At 40.5% G+C, this 24,127-nt stretch overlaps 1 protein-coding gene across 1 annotated transcript in view; it reads right to left on the reverse strand.

Moving 5' to 3' along the window:
• The window catches only part of LOC115218544 (WD repeat-containing protein 78-like), a 72,846-nt gene that overhangs the window by 21,737 nt on the left and 26,982 nt on the right, over window positions 1–24,127 (reverse strand). The window contains exons 8-14 of the mRNA XM_029788421.2: window positions 21,969–22,035; window positions 17,936–18,058; window positions 11,861–11,991; window positions 6,430–6,532; window positions 2,556–2,692; window positions 1,302–1,388; window positions 322–399 (exon numbers count right to left, since the gene is read on the reverse strand). Of these exons, the coding sequence (XP_029644281.1) occupies window positions 322–399; window positions 1,302–1,388; window positions 2,556–2,692; window positions 6,430–6,532; window positions 11,861–11,991; window positions 17,936–18,058; window positions 21,969–22,035 (726 nt within the window). The remainder of the gene's footprint in view (window positions 1–321; window positions 400–1,301; window positions 1,389–2,555; window positions 2,693–6,429; window positions 6,533–11,860; window positions 11,992–17,935; window positions 18,059–21,968; window positions 22,036–24,127) is intronic.

The following is a 24,127-nucleotide window of genomic DNA, read 5'->3' on the forward strand; positions in this document are numbered from 1 at the left end:
AGAAACCATTCCTATTTCCTGTGTATTTATACAAATTAGTGTGCTTTTGTGGAGATCAATCCTTACATCTCACCCATTGATTGATTGAGTTTATTTAACTCAATTATGAAACTATTAGTAACAATGTGTCAGTTCATACTTTGACTCTGTGTGTGTGTGTGCGCGCGTTTGTGTGTGTGTGTGTGTGTGCGCGTTTGTGTGTGTGTGTGTGTGTGTGTGTGTGTGTGCAATGAAAATATATAAAAATAACAACAAAACTAAATAATATGACATGAGCTGTAAGTGATAAGAACCACTGTCAGGAATCCTGATGGTACCTACCGCTAGAAGGTTTGGGTAAGTCATAGAGAAATCAAGAGCTGTAACACCTGTACGGTGTGGGAACACTTTCTCTGGATACTGAAACAGAAAAAAAAGTAACACAAAATAACATCAGTTGTGGCTGTTACTCGATAATGCAGGCAAAAATAATGCATGATGTAAACCCTACTATATAATGATACAGCAGACTGAAAAACAGAGACAATTTAAACCTGACTGTGCTGGGTTTATAGTAAAAATTCTTAAATTTCTGTGAAAGCTGATTCTCTTAAAAGCTTTTTTTGCTTCCTTGCTTATGACAGCCCATCAAAGAAATAACAGCAATGATCCAAGACTTTCATCCTCTTCTGCCTCTAGCACCTTGTTTCTCATGGGAACAGATGTGGTTGACAAAACGGACACAAGATAGGCAGATCCTGTGGCACTAAGGGCATTGAAAGTGGCCCCAAACAATAGCTGCAGGGGTTGACAACAATGCCTCTTCCTCTCTTCATGCAGTCTATTGTATTTGGTTTCAAAGAGCTTAACTCCAGCATCACACACGGACCTCCACACCTCCCAATTAACAGCCAGGAACTCCAACCAATAGGGATTAGACACTGCATAAAATGAGAGACCACTTCTTGTGAAGATCATGAAAATGAAATTTTGGACATCCATGAGGCTTATACCCAGTCTCAATCTTGTTGAAGAGGACTGTCTTTGGGAGCCAGTTACCTGGCATCTGAATCTCATGGCCAACCCAGCAGAAAAGATGGGGACATTAGCTAATATATAAATCCTTTTGAAGACAGCAGGGAGTGATTTGAAAGAAATTTGGCTGCTGTTTTGAGCTGGTCAATTAAAGACATGAGGGATCCCACAGTGGTTAGTAACCCAGTTTGCTGAATAGTGAGGAATAATGGTATAATGCAAAAAAAAAAAAAGAAAAGAAAAAAAAACCCTCCAGAATTGAAAACCTAAGATTTGAACCTCCTTACCTCAGGATTCTTCATGGACCAGCAACATGCAAGGCCATGCTTCTGGTTCTTGAATTCAAACTCTCCATATCCGACAGCAATGAGATCCTTTGAAACAAGAGAGTAAAATGACTTGTTAGTAGAGATTATTATTTCCACAGTGCTGCTTTATATTTCTTGCCACTTACTACAGCTATACGTGGTGCATTCCAGAAGTTCTGAGACTGTTTTAGGAGAGGCAGTTATAACTGTTCCAGATTACTGTAACTTTAGTATATCATTACAATGCATCTAATAAGCTGACTGACCAACTTTTGATATTCTATACTGAAGGCAACGGCTGTAACAGCATTTTGAACACAGCCTACAAAACTCTGCTTGTTACAGCTGACCAGTTTGTAGGATGCAGTCAGGACATGAAGACAATTTGGAAACACACTAGGCAATGAAGTTTTGTGTTGATCTCTCTTTTACTCTTTTACTTGTTTCAGTCATTTGACTGTGGCCATGCTGGAGCACCGCCTTTTAGTCGAACAAATCAACCCCAGGACTTATTCTTTGTAAGTCTAGTACTTATTCTATCGGTGGAAATAACACAGAAGTAAATCTAAGACATTTCAACTTATATGAAAAAAATTATATAAAGAAAATATCACCAGTTTTGATGATGAATCTCTTATCAAATATCAGTAAAAAATTTATAAAAATTTGAAGTAAAAACATATTTGTGACCCCCAGACAGAAGATAAATTGTTTTCACTTCAAGTTTTTATAAATTTTTACTGATATTTGATAAGATGAGATTCATCATCAAAACTGGTAATATTTCTTTAATATAATTTTTAGAATCATTTTATTAAATTCCTTCTTTTATATATAAATATATAAATATATGTATGTATATATATTTGTGTGTGTGTGTGTGTGTGCTTGTGTTTGTCTCCCACCACTACTTGACAATCAGTGTTGGTGTGTTTGTGGCCCCATATCTTAGCGGTTCAGCAAAAGAGACTGATAGAATAAGTAACCAGGCTTTAAAAAAATAGGTACTGATGTTGATTCATTCAGCCAAAACATTCTTCAACGAGGTACCCCAGCATGGACACAGCCTTAATAACTGAAACAAGTAAAAGAATATACCCAAGTGTATAATATGCTAGTTATGACAATAATAACAATGATGATGATCATGATGATGATGACAACAACAACAACAACAACAACAGAGATGAATACAACAACACTGAAGAAAACAAAGAAAGCAGTGATACTCACTAAGTTAGAATTGTTCCATGCCATGCAACTGACCGTGTGACCTTTGGTCAATGGGCATGTGAAGGACCAGAGTTTCTGTAAGTTTGGTGATATGTCCGTTTCACTAGCAGATTCCTCCACTTCAGAAGATTCAACATCTAGCATATAAACAGTTAACCGTTTGTTATAAAGTTTTATAGAATTGTGTAAAACAAATAAATCTTAATGAACCGAAATAACGATTTATCAAAGTAAATAAAATCAACAATGCATTGGGTTGTCCAGAAAGTTTGTGCCGATTTATAGTAGATTACCTTTCGACTTATTTTAGAACATGGTCGAGTCCATAAAATAGGATTTGACTACACCTCCATTTAGAGCACAGTTTAAGCTATCTTTTTGTGGAAGATATATGTTCCTATAACCTGTGTTAATTCTGTAACCCTTTAAAATGGAAGATAAGAAAGTTCATTTTCGGCACTTGTTGCTTTGGGAACCAGACAAAAATTGCTGCAACTTGGCTGAGATGTGTTACCCCCACCCTCCATATTCACCAGATATTACTCCTTCGGATTTCCACTTATTCAGGACTCTGCAGAATAGTCTTAATGGTAAAAATTCCAATTCCTTGGATGATGTAAAAAGATACCTTGATGAATTCTTTGCCATGAAACCAACTTAACTTTTAGGAAGAGGGTATTTTCAAGTTAAAAGAAAGATGGAGATGCATTGTGCAACAAAATGGTTCATATTTGGTTGATTAAAAATGTAATGGCAAGAATTTTTTGACCTTTTTCTTTCCTTTAAAAATTGGCACAAACTTTCTGGACAACCCAATGTTAATTATTAGGAACAGAAGCATTTTCAATACCAAATAGTAATCTTTAGATCCAACATAATACGGATACCTTTGCTTCCATTGCTAATAATTAATTTTTGATATAAACCTGCTGGTTATTTGCGACATCATCATAACCATTTAATGTCCATTGTCCATGCTGGCAAGGGTTGGACAGTTTGACCAGAGCCGATGAGCTGGGAAGCTGCACCAGACTCCAGTCTGATTTGGCATGGTTTCTACAACTGGATGTCCTTCCTAATGCCAACCACATTACAGAGTGTTCTGGATGCTTTTACGTGGCACTGCATGAGTGCTTTTACATAGCGCTTTTACGTGGAACCACCATGAGTGCTTTACACCACCAGCAGGATTGGTCTTAACACTTCTACTGCAGGGTACAACTCTTCTTGAGTACAACCAGGCATCAGGTGTCTCAGTCCTTTGTCATCTCACCTGAAAGGTTTATCTTCCTGAGATTGTTCTTCATCGGTGCCTGAAAAGATGCTGAAATTCTATATATCGAAGCAGCAAGATTTGACTGGCATGCAGTAAGTGGTTCTCTCCATTGATGAGGTCCAACAGACTAGAATCATGTGATATGGGAATTCAGCACCCACAGCAGACAAATTCCAGTCTGTTATGATCTATGTGTGTGCTTTTATGCACCAAGGACTTATATGAGATGATCTTTCAAGGCTAATAATGCAATATTTGATGTTCTAAAAAGGTATCCATGTAGCTCTAAAACAATTTTTTGGAGATCAAAATCAAATTCGATGACTGACATCCATGCTAGTGGAATGCTAAGAGAACCATACGAGAAGGATCGGGGCCAGAGCAACAAGCTGGCCTCTGAGCCGAAGGCATATTAAAAACACCATTTGAGCGTGATCGTTACCTGTGTCGCCTACTAGCACTTGTGCTGGTGGCACATGAAAAAACATTTGAGCGATGTCGTTGTCAGTGCCGCTGGACTGGCTCCTGTGTGGGTGGCACATAAAAAGCACCATTTGAGCATGGCCATTGCCAGAACTGCATGACTGGCCCTCATGCTGGTGGCACGTAAAAGCACCCACTACATTCTCGGAGTGGTTGGCGTTAGGAAGGGCATCCAGCTGTAGAAACTCTGCCAGATCAGATTGGAGCCTGGTGCAGCCATCTGGTTCGCCAGTCCTCTGTCAAATCGTCCAACTCATGCTAGCATGGAAAGCGGACGTTAAACAACGATGATAATGATGATGATTGTTAAAATTTAAGAGAATATTGCATTTATTCATGTATAATACATGATTTTTTTCCAGCACTTCAAAACTAAATCTTAAGGGTGTACATTACGCACAAGAATTCAATGCAATCCATTTTCTCTCAGTCAAGTGTGCTGTCATATATGGAATGGCATAATGGAACTTAGTTATATCCATTAACTAACTTAGTTAATAGATATAGGTGTGGCTGTGTGGTAAGAAGTTTGCTTTCCAATCATATAATTTGGGGTTCAGTCCCACTGCATGGCACCTTGGGCAAGTGTCTTTTGCAATATCCTCGAACTGACCAAAGCTTGTGAGTGAATTTGGTAGACAGGAACTGAAAGAAGCCCATCCTATATATACGTGTGTGTGTGTCCCACCATTACTCGACAGCTAGTGTTGGTGTTTTTATGTCCGCATAACTTAGCAGTTCAGCAAAAGAGACCAATCAAATAAGCATCAGGCTTTAAATAAATATAAAATAAAAATACAGGAGTTGATTCATTCGACTGAAAATTCTTCAGGGTGGTGCCCCAGCATGGCCACAGTCTAATGACAGAAACAAGTAAAAGATAAAAAGATAAATGTTCATCAAAACATTTTAAAAAGGAGTACGAGTGGCTGTGTGGTAAGTAGCTTGCTTACCAACCACATGGTTCCGGGTTCAGTCCCACTTCAGGGCACCTTGGGCAAGTGTCTTCTACTATAGCCTCGGGCCGACCAAAGCCTTGTGAGTGGATTTGGTAGACGGAAACTGAAAGAAGCCTGTCATGTATATGTATATATATGTGTGTGCGTGTGTGTATATATTTGTGTGTCTGTGTTTGTCCCCCTAATATCGCTTGACAACTGATGCTGGTGTATTTATGTCCCCGTAACTTAGCAGTTCGGCAAAAAAAAACCGATAGAATAAGTACTGGTTTTACAAAGAATAAGTCCTGGGGTCGATTTGCTCGACTAAAGGCAGTGCTCCAGCATGGCCACAGTCACATGACTGAAACAAGTAAAAGAGTAAAACCAGCAAATGTGTATCTCATGAAATTACTGCCACGGTCCACCAATACACAAAGCCAGAATTTGATACTTTCACATTAAAAATACTAGTTTAATGTGAAGTACTGAGAGGGAAGGTGGGTGTATGGCATCAAGCCAGCTTTTGAGAGGTTAAAGTATGAGAGAGAGAGAGAGAGGCAGGAACAGGTGTCTTGCTAAAGTGGAGATACACTTGTATATTTTTACATTGGTTTGTTGGGACAATCTTGAAGACTTATCTTCAGATTAGAATACAGACTGACCAGAGCAGCTTCCGGTTCTTGTTTTTTTTTTTGTTTTTTTGTTGTTGCTTTTTTTGTTCTGGCTCAGTCCACTAGGATTTGAGCTGAGCAGGATATGGATGATGTTGATTACTATGCAAAGGAGGCAGAGGAGGAGGAGATAGGAGGAGCAGGAGGAGGAGGAGGAGGAAGAAGAGGAGAAGCAGGGAGTGGAAGAGATGAAGCAGGAGGAGAAGAAGCAGGAAGAAGAGGAGAAGAAGCAGGAAGAAGAGGAGGAGAATCAAGAAGAAGAGGAGACGCAGGGGGTGGAAGAGAAGAAGTAGGAGAAGAAGGAGGAGGAGAAGAAGCAGGAAGAAGAGGAGGAGGAGGAGCAAGAAGAAGAGGAGAAGCAGGGGTGGAAGAGAAGAAGTAGGAGGAGGAGATGAAGCAGAAAGAAGATAGGAAGATAGGAAGAAGGAGAATCAAGAAGGAGAGGAGAAGCAGCAGCAGGAGGAGGGGAAGGAGGAGGGTTATGAAGTCCATGAAATACTCACTGAAACTGACTGGTAAGTTACGGTACTTGGCTAATTTCGGTTGGTAAGTATTCAGATTGATTATTCTCTCCATTATGAATAGATCCCTTGCAAAATTCAAACTCTGAAACAAATATAAATATCTAAATATAAATGTGCATATGGTATGTGTGTGCATGTGTGTGCATGTGTGTGCATGTGTGTGCATGTGTACGTGTGCATGTATTAACTGGGAATAAGTGTCTTTTACAATAAATTCAGGTCGACCTAAACACTGTGAGTTCAACTGGGGAAGTACACAACTATGTGAAAACCCAGAACCGAAATTCAAGAGACTTGGTCACAGAGTCACTCTATATATATATTGCCAGCCTCGCCTGGCCCCCGTGCCAGTGGCACATAAAAGCACCGTCCACTCGCGTCCGTTGCCAGGCTTGCCTGGCCCCCGTGCCGGTGGCATGTAAAAGCACCATCTGTTCATGTCCGTTGCCAGCCTCACCTGGCCCCCGTGCCGGTGGCATGTAAAAGCACCATCCGTTCATAGCCGTTTGCCAGCTCCGTCTGGCACCTGTGCAGGTGGCACGTAAAAAGCATCCACTACACTCACGGAGTGGTTGGCGTTAGGAAGGGTATCCAGCCGTAGAAACACTGCCAGATCTGACTGGGCCTGATGCAGCCTTCCGGCTTCCCAGACCCCAGTTAAACCGTCCAACCCATGCTAGCATGGAAAACGGACGCTAAATGATGATGATGATGATGATGATGATATATATATATATATATATATATATATATATATATATATATATATATATATATATATTGCAAATAAGAAAATGGAGAAGTACATTAGTTGGTTTATCAGCTTTAGGATATTAAAATGTTGACTTATTTATTTATCAAAACGACGACCATAATAACATACATACATATAGTATATTATTCAATGCATATAAGATAAGAATACAAGCAGTTATTAAAAAACATGAATACAAATTATTAGAATCACTTACAGCTGTTTCAGCCTATTGATAATAGCAACTCATTGTGCCTATATTAGTCAAGTGTATTGAGGTAGTAGGCAGTTGAAAATGAGCGCTTATTCTTTGTAGGCCTAGTACTTATTCTATCAGTCTCTTTTGCTGAACCACTAAGTTACAGGGACCTAAACACACCAGTATCAGTTGTCAAGTCATGTTGGGGGGACAAACATAGACACACAAACACACACACGCATATATATATATATACATATATATGACAAGCTTCTTTCAGTTTCCATCTACCAAATCGACTCACAAGGCTTTGGTCAGCCCGAGGCTATAATAGAAGACACTTGGCCAGGGTGCCACGCAGTGGGACTGAACACGGAACCATGTGGTTGGTAAGCAAGCTACTTACCACACAGCCACTCCTGCGCCTATAGTTGAGATAATCTGCAGAAGTGTTTTAGAACCAGTCTGTCTGTTCTGTCAATCCTGCCTATGAGGTGTATGCAGAGATATCTGTTGCTGTTGAGTTGTCTATGTAAACATTTGCACACACACACACTTTTTACTTGCTTGTGACGGTGTTCACCCATGGCGGATTGAGCTGGCTTCTTCTCTGGTCCTGACAGCATCACGAACCATGGTGGCCCACGCTCGACGATCCCGTGTGAGTTCACTGGAGATAACAAGCCATTCGCGGTTCCATCTGCACAGACTGACCACCTACAGACCTGAGAGTTTGGAGAGGTCCTCCTTTATCGTCGTTGCCCAGGTCTTCAGCTGCTCGCCATGCATTTGCGCCAGTTGGGAAGAGGAGGTGGGAGGAGGACATCATGAATCAGCTCACCCTCTGGACGCCAGGCCGCATGACCGAACCACCTTAAGCGCCGTTGTAGAAGCACCCAAGGGAGGGGCCGGAGATTCAGGCGATGACAAAGACCGGCTGTAGGAACCCGATCAATGTGTCGACAGCGAAGAATGCGGCGGAGACAGCCATTGTCGAACACCTCCAGCCTTCGCTGATCGACTACCCTCATAGGCCATGTTTCACAACCATAGAGGAGGATAGTGTGTGTGTGTCTTTGTGCCCATCTTTGTCCACCACTACCTATTTCTTTATTACCCACAAGGGGCTAAACATAGAGGGAACAAACAAGGACAAACAAACGGATTAAGTTGATTACATCGACCCCAGTGCGTAACCAGTACTTAATTTATCGACCCCGAAAGGATGAAAGGCAAAGTTGACCTTCGCTTAACAGCCAGTGTTGGTGTGTTTACATCCCCATAAATCAGCAGATCAGCAAAAGAGACCAATAGAATAAGTGGCAGGCTTAAAATAAAAATACGTACCAGGGTCAAGTAAGTTATGCAACTAAAAATCCTCAAGGTGGTGCCCCAGCATTGCCAGTCTAATAATTGAAACAAGTAAAACAACACACACACACACACAGAAAGAGGGAAGGAAAATATGGAGACAGTAGCTTACATAATTTACATAATACCGACAAGCATACATATAAAATGTCCAAGATCCAACCAATTCGGTCAGTTGGAAATGTCTAAATTCTTTATCAATTCACCAAACATACACCACACAATCCATCACTGCTCACACCATCCAAAAATGTCCACACTGTCCAGCAAGCTGACGCTCGGACAATGATTGATCACAGAAGGAGAAGTGGATGTCCTCAACGGCCAGGACACTGGTTTGAATAATCTCAACATCTTTTATACAACAGTAACCTACCAACACTTTAATAACTGTTATTGCTGTGGTCACTACTACTACTAACCTTACCACCACCATTACAGCTACTACTACTACTAACTTATTCACTATGGTGCGATGAATAATTTACATCTTTCAAAAGAGAATTGCTGCTGATGATGTTTGAGAAAATCAGTAATGGATATGTATGGTTTCCATAATAACGATAATGATTTCAAATTTCGGCACAAGGCCAGCAAATTCGGGCGATGCACTAAGTTGATTACACCGATCCCAATGGTCAACTGGCACTTATTTTATCGACCCCGAAAGGATGAAAGGCAAACTCAACCTCGGTGGAATTTGAGCTCAGAATGCAAAGACCGAAGAAAATAATAATAATAATAATAATAATAATAATAATAATAATAATGCTAATAAATACTTTCTACTATAGGCACAAGGCCTGAAATTTGTGATGTCTAAGCATCCCAATATCCACAGAATTAAAACTCATTTGAAGCCCTCCTCCTACCAATATATTCTTTGCCTTCTACCACAAGGAAGAAAGCAACCATATTTACACCCATCTGTCCTTAGAACCCATCATCCATCTGTATCCACAGCAATACAATCACTTCTCCAATTTGCATCAGTACTACATCACCTTAGTCTTAGGCCCTCGTGCACCGTTTTGCGCATTGGGTGGGATAGCTTCTCCAATGTGGTCAGTCGGCCGTGGCGATTTCAGCTTCATCCCATGATATGTCAATGGCTTTGAGGTCATTGATGAAGGTCCAGCGCCAAGTTGCTTTTGGTCGCTTTTGTTTTCTCTTGCCGTGCGGTGGCTTCCACAGAATGGTGGTTTTCGCATGCCACAATGATGATAATCAGAGGACATTTATGTAAATACTTATCAAATTAAACCTAAGAAGGATAATGTCCCAAAAGGTACCGACGCTTGTTCAACTAAAATAAATACTTGTCGAAGTGAAACTCAAATCAAGGATGACGCAGAATGTAGCAGCGCTGGCGAAAGTAATTCTGAAAAGGAATACACCGGGCAATATTTCAACGTTCCAGATCTCTATGTTACTTTTGCCACCGTTCCAGAAGGCAAGGCTTACCGAACTGAGAAAATCATCAAAAGAAGAAAAAAAAAGGGGGCAGTGCTTGAATTTGAGCAGCTCATAGCAACCGACCCTGACAGTAAGGTGTTCTGGAAATATATGGATTCAATACCAGTGCCGGTGGTACATAAGAGAACCATCCGAACGTGGCCATTGCCAGCGTTGCCCCGACTGGCCTCGTGCCAGTGGCACGTAAAAAGTACCATCCGATCGTGGCCGTTTGCCAGCCTCGTCTGGCACCAGTGCCGTGGCACGTAAAAAGCACCCACTACACTCACGGAGTGGTTGGCGTCAGGAAGGGCATCCAGCCGTAGAAACATTGCCAGATCAGACTGGGCCTGGCGCAGCCTTCTGGCTTCCCAGACCCCAGTAGAACCGTCCAACCCATGCTAGCATGGAAAGTGGACGCTAAACAAAGATGATGATGATGGCCTGCAAATCGCAAGCGGCACTCAGTGACAATGTCTTGGAGTGGACAGGTATCAGTTCGGCAATGTATCTTGGCGTTGGTGATGTGGTCCTGGTATGATATTCGCAATATCCACCAGAGGCATTGTAGCTGAAATACATTGAGCCTTCGCATGATCTTTGCTGATGTCCTCCACAGAGAGCTTTTGTCAACCAATTGCATGGATAATCTCAATTAATCAAAGCTTACTCTATTTACATCATCCTCGTGGTGGTGGAGCCAACGATGGCAATGGAGCAGGTGCTGGTGAAGGTAGTGGAGGTGATAGTAGCAGCATAAAAGCTGGTGGTAATGGCGGCGGCAGTGGCAGCAACAGTGGTGGTGATGATGATGGTATTATGGTAGTAGTAGCAGCAGCAGCAGCAGGAGATACAAGAGTAGATCAGAGGATAAAGTGATGGTGAAATATATATATTATATATAGGAGTGGCTGTGTGGTAAGTAGCTTGCTAACCAACCACATGGTTCCGGTTTCAGTCCCACTGCATGGCATCTTGGGCAAGTGTCTTCTGCTATAGCCCCGGGCCGACCAATGCCTTATGAGTGGATTTGGTAGACGGAAACTGAAAGAAGCCTGTCATATATATATATATATATATATATATATATATATATATGTATGTGTGTGTGTTTGTGTGTCTGTGTTTGTCTCCCTAGCATTGCTTGACAACCGATGCTGGTGTGTTTACGTCCACGTAACTTAGTGGTTCGGCAAAAAGAGACCGATAGAATAAGTACTGGGCTTACAAAGAATAAGTCCTGGGGTCGATTTGCTCGACTAAAGGCGGTGCTCCAGCATGGCCGCAGTCAAATGACTGAAACAAGTAAAAGAAAAAAAAAAGAAAGAAAAATATATATATGTTATAAAAAAAATAAATAAATGCACCCTTTTAAAGCCTAGCCAGACTCAAAGGCCCGGTTTCCCAGTTTCAATGGCATATGTGTTCCCCAGCTGGACGGGACGCCAGTCCATTGCAGCGTTACTCATTTTTGCCAACTGAGTGGACTGGAGCAACGTGAAATGAAGTGTTTTGCTCAAGAACACAACGCGTCGTCCGGTCCAGGAATCGAAACCACAATCTTACAATCATGATGCCAACACCCTAACCACCAAGCCACGTGCCTCCACATATATATATGTTGTACTTACCTGTAATATCACATCATCATATTTCACAGGTTCATCCATTGTTATTTCTTTAGCCAGTTTCGCAACTTTAGTCTGAGATGATATACTCGAATTTAGCGAAGACATCAAAGTGGATTTCAGAATTTCAGAACCTGAGAAAAACAACGACAAGATACTGTAGACATTCATTTCAATTAATAAGTACAGGTGTGACTGTGAGGTAAGAAGTTTGCTTCCCAACCACGTGGTCGGGCTATAGTAGAAGACATTTGCCCAAGGTGCTACACATTGGGATTGAACCCAGAACTATGTGATTGCAATTTTTTTTATCTTTTACTTGTTTCAGTCATTAGACTGTGGCTATGCTGGGGCACCACCTTGAAGGGTTTTAGTCAAACAAATCAACCCCAGGAGTTACTTTCTTTTTTAAGTCTACTACTTATTCTATCAGTCCTTTTTTGTCGAACTGCTAAGTTACAGGGATGTAAACAAACCACAGTTGTTAAGCAGTAGTGGGGGAAAACACAAATGAAAAGACACGCACGCGTACACACACACAGGCACGCACACACACACGTGTGCACGTGCATGCACACACACATACACACACACACACACACACAGGGTTGGCCAAAAGTCACCCGACAGTAAATCAAAGTTCCATAAATACTTAATATTTCAATTTTATTCATTCATTCCAATTATGAATGTTTACAAGAAAGACTTCAGTCTGAACAACTTCCATGATGTTTCATATTTAGATGCTATTATTAAATTCATTCAGTTGTTAAACATAAATAAACATATGATTTTGTAGGCTAGTAGGGTATGATTTGATGAAGATTTGGTTGCTATTTCAAGCAAATTGAGTGACTACATAAAGATCCTACATTGTCAGCTTGTTAACCAGTTGTTGTTGCTGTTTGGGTTTCAGGTCAACCTTGATCAAGCTGACTTATGATCAGTTAAGTTCTAACCATGACCATCCAGTCTTTTAGTAATATAAGTCACTACATTATCCAATGTAATCTTCGTTTATGAATACAGTAATTTGAGAGGTAATTTAGCTGTTGTTTCTAGCAAGTCAAACATCTCCATAGAGGCCACCTCGATTTAGTTGGTGCTCAGTTCATTCGTCATCTGAAAATTTTCACTTGCAAGGGATAAGGCAGAGAATGGCTGCTTCTATAATGAAACCTATCTTTGTTTTTTGTAATTATTTAGATTTAGTATTTGTACTTTGAGTTTTGCAAACGATTCTGCCAACTCGCCACTTTAATAATAATAATAATAATAATAATAAATAATAATAATAATAATAATAATAATAATAATAATAATCATCATCATCATCATCATCGTTTAGCGTCCACTTTCCATGCTAGCATGGGTTGGACGGTTCAACTGGGGTCTGGGAAGCCAGAAGGCTGCACCAGGCCCAGTCTGATTTGGCAATATTTCTACGACTGGATGCCCTTCCTAACGCCAACCACTCCGAGAGTGTAGTGGGTGCTTCTTACGTGCCACCGGCACAGGTGCCAGACGAGGCTGGCAAACGGCCACGATCGGATGGTGCTTTTTACATGCCACCGGCACAGAGGCCAGGCAAGGCTGGCAACAGCCACGATCGGATGGTGCTTTTTCGTGCCACCAGCACTGGTATCACAGCTACAATTTCCATTGATATCGATCGATTTTGATTTTGATTAAACACCTTGTATTTTTTACCGTTTTTTCTATTTGTTTCAGTCGTTGGACTGCAGCCATGCTGGGGCACTGAAGGGTTTAGATGACACTATCAGTCACTTTTGACGAACCGCTAAGTTACAGGAACGTAAACAAACCATCAGTGGTAGAGATGAACACACACACGGGCTTCTTTCAATTACTCTCTACCAAATCCATTGTCAAACCTTTGGTCGGCCAGAGGCTATGACAGAAGACACTTGTCCAAGGTGTCAAGCAGTGCGACTGAAGCCGGAACCATGAGGTCGGGAAACAAACCTCTTAACACATCGTCAAACAGGCACCAATAAAGAAAACTATTTGAAATATGTAAAAATTTTGTAGAAAATTTGTCATCTTCTACAATATTCAGCGCACCTCCAAACACACGCACGCACGCACACACACACACACACACACACACACACACACACACATTCTGTTAAATAGTAGTTGGTAGAACATATGTCAGCAATTCGACTTTTAACAATTAACCGCTTCGCTCTGAAGCGTAAAATATCGTTGATGAAGCCATGAAGACGAAGACAGTTCAAGTGTAGGGGAGATAACTCCGACACTAACGTCAACTGGATGAAATCTATTCGGATGAGTAACTGAGCAGAAACAATACGAAGACGTCGAAGTGTGGATGTTGACTGTAATGATAGGAACAGAGTGTAGGATGGCTATATAGATATGGTGTGTAATTGTTAAAGAGGACAACAAACGTTGCCTTTCATCCTTTCGGAGTCGATAAATTAAGTACCAGTTGCGTACAGGATGTCGTTCTAATCGACTGGCCTCTCCCCCAAAAATTTCGGGTTTTTTGCTTGGAGTAGAAAAAATTATTGGCAAAATTCAAAGTCTTACGGCTGTTTCTGGGATATCCCAGGGAATGGGGTATTCTATCGTCAGAGACAAATAGGGAAAATGAGAAGGGGAATAGATTTTAATGAAACGACGACATAGAGGACAGGAGAAAAGGAATAAGGAGATGAAGAAAAAGAAGAAAGAGAAGAAAAAAGAAGCATAAAAGTTCGTGGTTCAACTTTCAGATCGTGTAGATGTTAGTCCATAAGTCCTTACATGCAACCCTGCGTAAATCCATGTAGGTTAAAGTCTTAATAGTGTAAACATTCAGAAATAAATGCGAATGTATCGGCGTTCCAATTGAAAATGGTAGCAGAGGTGGCTATTAAGGGGTAAAGAGAAAGAAAGAAAAATAAATAGAAAGAGAGTGAGAGAGGAAAGCAACGATATGGTGTGTAGATGCTGACCATAATGGTAGGTATAGTGTGTAGAATGTCTATATAGATATGATGTATAGATGTTGATTGAAAAGCTAGACAGACAGAGATACAGTGCGTTGATGGTACTGGATAATGTAAAGGCAGCGAGCTGGCAGAAACGTTAGCACGCTGGGCGAAATGCTTAGCGGTATTTCGTCTGCCACTACGTTTTGAGTTCAAATTCTGTTCTGAGTTCAAATAGCTATAGAAGGGGATAGCTATTAGAACATTGTTGTGTAGAAGAAAATGTTTGAGGAACAAAAATCTAACCCTGGACCACATCAGAATTGACAGATTGTGAGTCTGTGATAGCTTTACTGGTGCACACAGCAATAATGCAACATGATAAAAAGTTACAAACATAAAAGATGGATGGAGCACATAGGACATTTGTGAGCCAGATATGATCAAGGGCACTGACAATGTTTGCACCAAATTTCTTGAGGGCAAAAGCCCTTGATGAGTGACATAGAACAGTAGGTCTCTAGTAGATTTGGCTTCACAAAAGTTGTACAGTGGCCATTAATATGGGAGAAAGATTTGAGGTGATATTTGTTATTAGTGGCTGCTGCCATTAACTTTGAGATATTGGAAATGAATACAATAGGACAATAGTTGGGAGGGTGAGAGGGTTGAGACACACTGTAGCATGTTTCCAAACAGCAGGCTATATCACTTTAAAGCAGGTATGGGAAACCGTTTTTCGAGGAGTGGGCTACATGAGACAGGATTCATCATGAAGTGGGCCTAGACTACTAAAAAAATTCAAGGTAACTTTTTTTAAGGCATGCTATTCAGAAAGTGCCCCAAGTCACAGTTTGCCCATAACTGACATAAAGAGAGAGAAAGATTGAAGAATTTGGTGAGGACAAGTGCTAACTATGGCAGACATTGTTTGAGGGTAACGGAAGGAAAATTGTCAGGATCAGCAGGCTTAAGAGACTGAAGGTAATTCCACAATCGGTGTGTGTGTGTGTGCACGCATGCATGTGTGCGTGTACACATGATGCTGATCTTGGTGGGGAAGAAAAGGGATACTTTTGGAAGTGATTTTACAGAGTGCATGCAGTGTGGCATTTGATGTAAAGCAGGTAGCAAGTATGAAGGCTCTGCTTACAGAACTATCGTAGTTGAAAGGAGAAGTCGATAAAGTTATTAGGGATCCCTTTGGCAAGGAACCAAAAGGATTGGTTGCAGTTTGGCAGTAAGAGAACTAACAAGCTGTATGTTGCCTGAAGGCATCCTTCTCAGTTCAGAAGAAAGTCTTAGAGGAGTTGATTTGAACAGCCTTGAGGTCCAGGTGGTGGAAAGTGTTGCACAGCACATGAATTGGGACAAGTGATCATGATATGACAGTCATTGGATGACTTGAGAGATGTAGAGACAATGATGAATAACTTGGTAGTTGTTGACTTTAACCCTTTAGCATTTAAACCGGCCATATCTGGCCAAAAGTATTCTGCCTGTTTTATGCTCAAACTGGCCAGATCTAGTCTCTCACACCAACCCTACAAATATCATTTTAAAATTAACAGCTACCTCATCAAAATATCATAGCTCCAAGATAATGCATGATTAGTTCAAAGCAATGTGGATAAAAGAAAGCATTGATTTTGGCAGAATAATGCAAACACTAAAGGGTTAAAGGGGAGAATAGCAATTCAGGTGCTTGGAGGAGTGATCTGTGTCCAATCAGGAGTACAAGAGTTGATGTGAAGAACTGAAAATAGAAAATTTGGTTCCTCTACCAGCAACAATAGTACGGAATGAATGTGAGAACCAGAAGTAGTTGTGGATGCTGAAGTAACCAAAGACAAGCTACTCAGCGATATTGTTAGTCCACGTTACTCCCTAAGGAGCACAGGGCTGGTTTCCTGGTTTCTTTGGCAAATATATATATTCTCCACTAGATGGGATACTAGTCCGTCACAGAATTACCCATTTTTGCTGGCTGAGTGGACTGGAGCAATGTGAAAATGAAGTGTTTTGCTCAAGAACACAATGCATCACCCAGTCCAGGAATAGAAACCACAATCTTGCTATCATAAGTCTAACACCCAAACCACTGATCTATGTGCCTCTACATTCAGTGATACAGATGTCCTCAATGCAGCAAGAAATATAGCCAGGGTTAACAATTGAAGAGATTCAGAGTGTGGCAGAGGAAACTAATGTATTAGGAGTGGGAGAAAGAAAGTAACTGGAGTAACTTAGGGGTGGGGAACCAGAGTAAGTAGAGGTCTTTGTTGCTGGGATGTGGAAGAAAGAAGTAACATTTGAGAATAGAAGTGGTCTATAGGATAAGGGGTTGAGAGATTTCTTGCTTTCAAGGAGAGGAAGAAAAGATGAGTTGCTTGCATATCAGCAAGAAGTGATGGGTAGGGGTCTAGATTGGATTGGAGTCCACAGATGTTAGCAGAAAAAAACAATTGTCCAGCAGGTTTAGTTATATATTCTGACATCTAAGGAAATATGGACATTGTTGTACACCATAGGGGCACAGTTGACCCCTGTTAGGAGACTGGCACAGATATTTGCAACAGACTGAACTCCACTCAAGTAATTTCATATGAAGGTTTGCCAAGTGAAACTCAAGTGAAGGTGGTGAACTAGCAGAAACGTTAGCACACAGGGCGAAATGCTTAGCGGTATTTCGTCTGCCGCTACGTTCTGGGTTTAAATTCTGCCGAGGTCAACTTTGCCTTTCACCCTTTCGGGGTCGATAAACTAAGTACCAGTTATGCACTTGGGTCGATGAAATCGACTTAATCCGTTTGTCTGTCCTTGTTTGTCCCCTCTGTGTTTGGCCACTTGTGGGTAATAAAGAAATAGGTATTTCGTCTGCCGTTACGTTCTGGGTTCAAATTCTGCCATGGTCAACTTTGCCTTTCATCCTTTCGGGGTCAATAAATTAAATACCAGTTGCATACTGAGGTCGATCTAATCGACTTAATTGCTTTGTCTGTCCTTTTTTGTCCCCTCTACGTTTAGCCTCCTGTGGGCAATAAAGAAATAAGTGAAACCCAGTTATTAAAAGGTACCTTAATTTGTGATAAGCAGTAAGAAAAATGCAAGACTTTACCTCCAGATTTTCCAGAGCCATACGATTCATCAAACGTTTGTTGGTCTCCTTTTTTCATGGTAGTTTCATCTAGAAAACTGACATTTTCTAGCCTATCTTCATGTTCTTGATTATCTTTCCTCACTGGAATTAAAGAAATGCATTTTGTTTGAGAATGAAAATTAATACCATCAACGTTGTTTAATGTCCACTTTACTGTACACAAGTGAGAAGAATTTGGTGAGGCAGATTTTCTACAGCTGGATGCTATTCTAGCCACCGACCCCCACTGTTTCCATAGAAGGAAATATTTCACCATGGAAGACTAGAAACGAACAACACCACTTGTATGACAGTGATGCTCATTTACAACTATCACGTGATGTTGAACCACACACACATACAATGGACCACCCACTCAGCAGCAATCCACTAACAGGGCCCAAATGAGCTCAGAAGCCTAGCAGAAGACATGACACCTGCTTAAGGTACCAAGCAGTGAATCCAAACTCAAGAACACATGGTACAAAGCAAGCTTCTCATCCAAACACCCACAGCATACTTACATGCGTAGACATACATACAAACATGTATGTATGTATGCATGTATGTGTGTATGTATGTATGTATGTATGTATGTATGTATGTATGTATGTATGTATGCATGTATGTATGTATGCATGTATGTATGTATGTATGTATGTATGCATGTATGTATGTATGTATGTATGTATGTATGTATGTATGTATGTATGCATGTATGTATGTATGTATGTATGTATGTATGTATGTATGTATGTATGCATGTATGTATGTATGTATGTATGTATGTATGTACGTACATATGTATGTACTTATGTATGATGTACGTACGTATGCATGTATGTAATGTATGTATGTATGCATGCATGCATTTATGTATGTATGTATGTACGTATGTACGTGTGTATGTATGCATGTATGTATGTATGTATGTATGTATGTATGTATGTATGTATGGGCAAAACTAATAGAGGTCACAAAAGTGACAGAGGGTACTATTTTAGCACCACTTTTGTTAAAGATAAGAGTTAAATTAAGTCAAAGCCACAAACGCACTGTCTTAAGTGACTGACGAAGGGAGGTAAGTCCCCAGCATATATAGCCAGATTGCGATTTCGGATTTTGATGTTGCCCATCTTAATTGTCATCAGAAGCTCTTAACCTTAGGCATTAACCCTAGGCATAAAGAGCTGCTGATGAAGATTAAGATGGTCAACATCAAAATCCCGGATATGTACGCTAAGACAGTGCGTTTGTGGCTCTGAGTTAATTTAACTCTTATCTTTAGCAAAAGCAGTGCTAGTTAGTACCCTCTGTCACTTTTGTGATCTCTATTAATTTTGCCCTAAGGTTTTAATTGCTAATAAGCCACCCTTTTTAATCCATATATATATATATATATATATATATATATATACTCTCTTATTTGTTTCAGTCATTTGACTGTAGCCATGCTGGAGCACTGCCCTTAGTTGAGCAAGTCGACCCCAGGACTTATTCTTTTTAAGCCTAGTACTTATTCTATCGGTCTCTTTTTCCCGAACCGTTAAGTTACAGGGACATAAACACACCAGCATTAGTTGTCAAGCGACGCTGGGGGGGACAAACACAGACACACAAATATATACACACACATACATATATATATATACATATATACAATGGGCTTCTTTCAGTTTCTGTCTACCAAATCCACTCACAAGGCTTTGGTTGGCCCGAGGCTATAGTAGAAGACACTTGCCCAAGGTGCCACACAGTGGGACTGAACCCGGAACCATGTGGTTGGTTAGCAAGCTACTTACCACACAGCCACTCCTGCGCCTATATGTATATATATATATATATATATATATACTAATAATAACGAAATTATTGTGCATAGTGCTCAGGTGCACTACAACTCATCAAAGGTGCATGTACATTACATAGAATTATGTACAAAATTCAGGAAAGTGAACAGTGTAAGAGTCATGATATACATGTGAGCATGCGTATGGAGGGGGGATATCAGGTGTAGTGTTAGCGAATTTCAGGAAGCATGGAAGTTTTAAAGGATGCAATGTCTCAGCAACTAACAACTGATGCAGGTAGTTTGTTCCGTGCTTCAGAAACTCTGAGTGTGAAAAAATGTTTCTGAAAGTCATGGGAGCTGTGCTGTTTTCTGACTTTGTAGGCATGCCCACATGTGTTAGACACATGGAGCTCAAAAAGGTGCTCAAGGTGGTTGTTGGCATGATGGGTAACAATTTTGTGGGAGTTTACTAAGTCAGTTGCCAGACGTTGGAGCTTCAATGTATCTATGCCCAGAGAAGCAGGACGTTCAGAGCAAGGTAGATGCCTGATGGAGGGTATTCACTTGGTTGCACGTCTCTGACCAGTTTCTAGGAGGTCAATGTCCTGAGCAAGATAGATACACACATACACACACACACACATATATATATATATATAAATACACACACACACACACATTTATATATATATAAATATACACACACACACACACATGTATATAAGATTATAATTTTCCAGACTAACTTTTGTAGAGATTAAATACCTTTCAATCTACATCTACCCTACGTTTCAATCGTTGTGACCTCCAGCTGGTCAGCAGATGTTTTATTCCTGAGATCTGTACATAATACCAGAATAAATTCACCTTTTCTTTTCAGAAGTAAAAGCAGTAATATTCTTATTTGCTAGGCTACTAACAGACAACCAAAAACTAATGTAAGTACTGAATATAAATAAAAAAATTTGTCACCTTTGAAAAAGTTTAACTTTACAATCCCAATAATTAGGGAGAACAGAGAGAGAAATTGCACAGGAGTTAAAAGTCCTTTATAGCTCACCTTATAGCAGTTTATGTGTAACTATTAAGTTAAGGGCCTTTCCAAATCTATTACCATTTTTGCTGGTGACAGGAATGTATAGTCTGTCACTAATAATTCTGCCAATCCACCACTCTGTATATGTATGTGTATATATCTATATCTATGTATATGGTGACATTCCATCGGTTATGACAACAAGGGTTTCAGTTGATCCAATCAATGGAACAGCCTGCTTATGAAATTAATGTGTAAGTGGCTGAGCACTCCACAGACACATTATGTCCCCTTAACATAGTTCCTAGGGAGATTCAGTGTGACACAGTGTGTGACAAAGCTGACCCTTTGAAATACAGGTACAACAGAAACAGGAAGAAAGAGAGAAAGTTGTGGTGAAAGAGTACAGCAGGGTTCGCCACCCCACCCCTGCCAGACCCTCATGGAGCTTTAAGTGTTTTCACTCAGTAAACACTCACAACACCAGGTCTGGGAATCGAAACCGTGATCCCCTTTTAATCTTCTCATAATAGCACTTCTAAGCTACTTTCTTGTCTTCCATATCGGTGGTGAATATGCTTTCCTCATTCTGAATAAATACACATCTCGTTTATGGGGAACGAGTTAAAATAAAATTACACATTAACTGGACTGACCTAAGGCAATCCTCTCATGCCGCTGGTTCAGAAGGAACCGTTATTGATGGAGAAGAGATGTAGGAGAGAGAATGAGAGAAGAACACTGTCTTGTTTCTTGTACTATTTCATAAGGAACTAGCAGTATCGCCCAGCGTTGCTCGGGTTTGTAAGGGAAATAACTATATAAGCATTTTTAGAGATGTAAAGTATAATAGCCATCTCAATATGGCTAACCACAAAAGGGGGGGGGGGTTACTGTAGCTTTTTACGTTCTGAGATTTAATAATACATTTTTAGAGAGTTACTTCCCTTATATATGCCAAAAATGCATTAAAAATGGGAAAAATTGATGGTAAATTCTTTTTAAAATCGTAGACTCATCGTAGACGCGCGCTAATACCCAGAAGAGCTCAATATGAATCACGACTATAAGATACCCGGTTTTGGTTAAACTGCACCGCAAAATGTGGGAGTAGTTAGGAATCTAAATCGTAGGAGACAGACACACAACTTCTCTTTTATATATAAGGAATAAATGGAACTTACAACTATCTTTCTTTTTCAATCGATATTTGTCATACATATCCCAATTAGAAACCTGTACACTGTGATCCTGCAATGAAGAAAAAAATTCACTTTTTTGTAATAATATTCATTCTCATCATAAGCACAAGATCAGAAATTTGGGGGAGGCAATTAGAACTTTAGGTCTCACTGAGGAAATGACTAGAGACCGAGTCCTCTGGAAGTGTGCTGTGCGCGAGAAGACCCGGCAGGACAAGTGAGTCCATAACCCGTGGCCTTCTACTTGGGATGGAGCCAGCCTACGTATGCATACCTTCCCTTCTTGGGACACAAAACTCTACTTGTGAAGACCTGTTGAGGCAAGTGAGGATCAGAATCGAAATCGATCAATGGAAATTGCAGATGTGTTACCAGTGCCGGTGGCATGTCGAAACTCTACTTGTGAAGACCCGTGGAGGCAAGTGAGGATCAGAATGGAAATCGATCAATGGAAATTGCAGATGTGTTACCAGTGCCGGTGGCATGTAAGAGAACATTCCGTTTCACGACCGTTGCCAGCACCGCCCCGTTTCGTGTCCGTTGCCAGCCTCGCCTGGCACATAAAAAGCACCATCCATTCGTGGCCGTTTGCCAGTTCTGTCTGGCACCTGTGTGGGTGGCACGTAAAAAGCACCCACTACACTCACGGAGTGGTTGGCGTTAGGAAGGGCATCCAGCCGTAGAAACACTGCCAGATTTGACTGGGCCTGATGAAACCTTCTGGCTTCACAGACCCCAGTAGAACCGTCCAACCCATGCTAGCATGGAAAACGGACGCTAAACGATGATGATGATGATGATGATGATGAAAGTGAACCCAGTATTTGACAGATGCTTTATTTTATTGATCCCTCCAAAAGGATGAAAGGTAAGGTTGACCCCAATAGGAACTGTACTTAGAATGCAAAGAGCCAGAGCAACAGTATTTGAACACAAACCATAAAACCAGAAGATACGCGGCTAAGCATTCTTCATCCAGCATGCTAATGATTCTTCCAGCTTGTTACCTTCAATCATATCAATACTAACGGTTTCAAATTTTGGCACAAGGCCAGCAATTTCAGGGAGTGGGTAAGCCAATTACATTGACCCCAGTTTCAATTGGTACTTATTTTATTGACCCCCAAAAGGATGAAAGGCAAAGTCAACTGCAGCAGAATTTGAACTCAGAACATGAAGACAGACAAGTGTTTCGCCCAGCATGCTAACGATTTTGTCAGATTGCTGCCTTAATTATAATAATAATAATGATGATAATAAGTGTTACACATTCATATCTATGTCGTTTGCGTATGCCAAACTACATCCCCACTCTTGGCACTATTTTGTTAGTGAACAGTGCAAACTGTGTGTAAAGTATATAATGTATTACTACGCTGAATGTCGAGTCCGTGTATCATGAATAGAAAATAAACACGTAACAATAACAATGGTTTTCATTTGGTTCTCCATCCCATTAGAACCCAAAACACACAAAACATGGTGGCGTGATACATTATATACTTTACACACAGTTTGCACTGTTCACTAACAAAATAGTGCCAAGAGTTGGGATGTAGTTTGGCATACGCAAACACATAGATATGAATGTGTAACAATAAGCTTTCAGCTTCCACCTACTGAATCCACTTATAAGGCTTTGGTCACCAGAGGTCATTACTTAATGCGCTATGCAGAGGGATTGAACCAGAAACCACATAGTTGGAAAGAAAACTTCTTAACCACACAGCCAATCTACTATAATAATAATAACAATAATCCTTTCTACTAAAGGTGTAAGGCCTGAAATGTTGGAAGAGAGGGCTAGTTGATTATATCGACCCCAGCATTCAACTGGTACTTATTTCATTGATCCTGAAAGGATGAGAGGCAAGTGGCTTCATATATGGTTTAATACATTAGGTCGTATGAAATATAAATGATTCCTCTTATTTTGCAAAACTAGGTGTGACCACGTCTTTCATTTGGATTTCTTTCATAAGGTCACCATATACCCTATCATATTGTAACTTTATTCCCATGTGCCCTTATCCCCTTTTCTCTCATCACTATGTCCCTATTAAGTCATGAGCTTATCATATACCTATTTCATCATGTATCTATCTAACTGTGTACCTGTCTCATCATGCACCATTCTTATT

The sequence above is a fragment of the Octopus sinensis genome, linkage group LG13 (assembly GCF_006345805.1).
Source record: "Octopus sinensis linkage group LG13, ASM634580v1, whole genome shotgun sequence".
Taxonomy (NCBI): domain Eukaryota; kingdom Metazoa; phylum Mollusca; class Cephalopoda; order Octopoda; family Octopodidae; genus Octopus; species Octopus sinensis.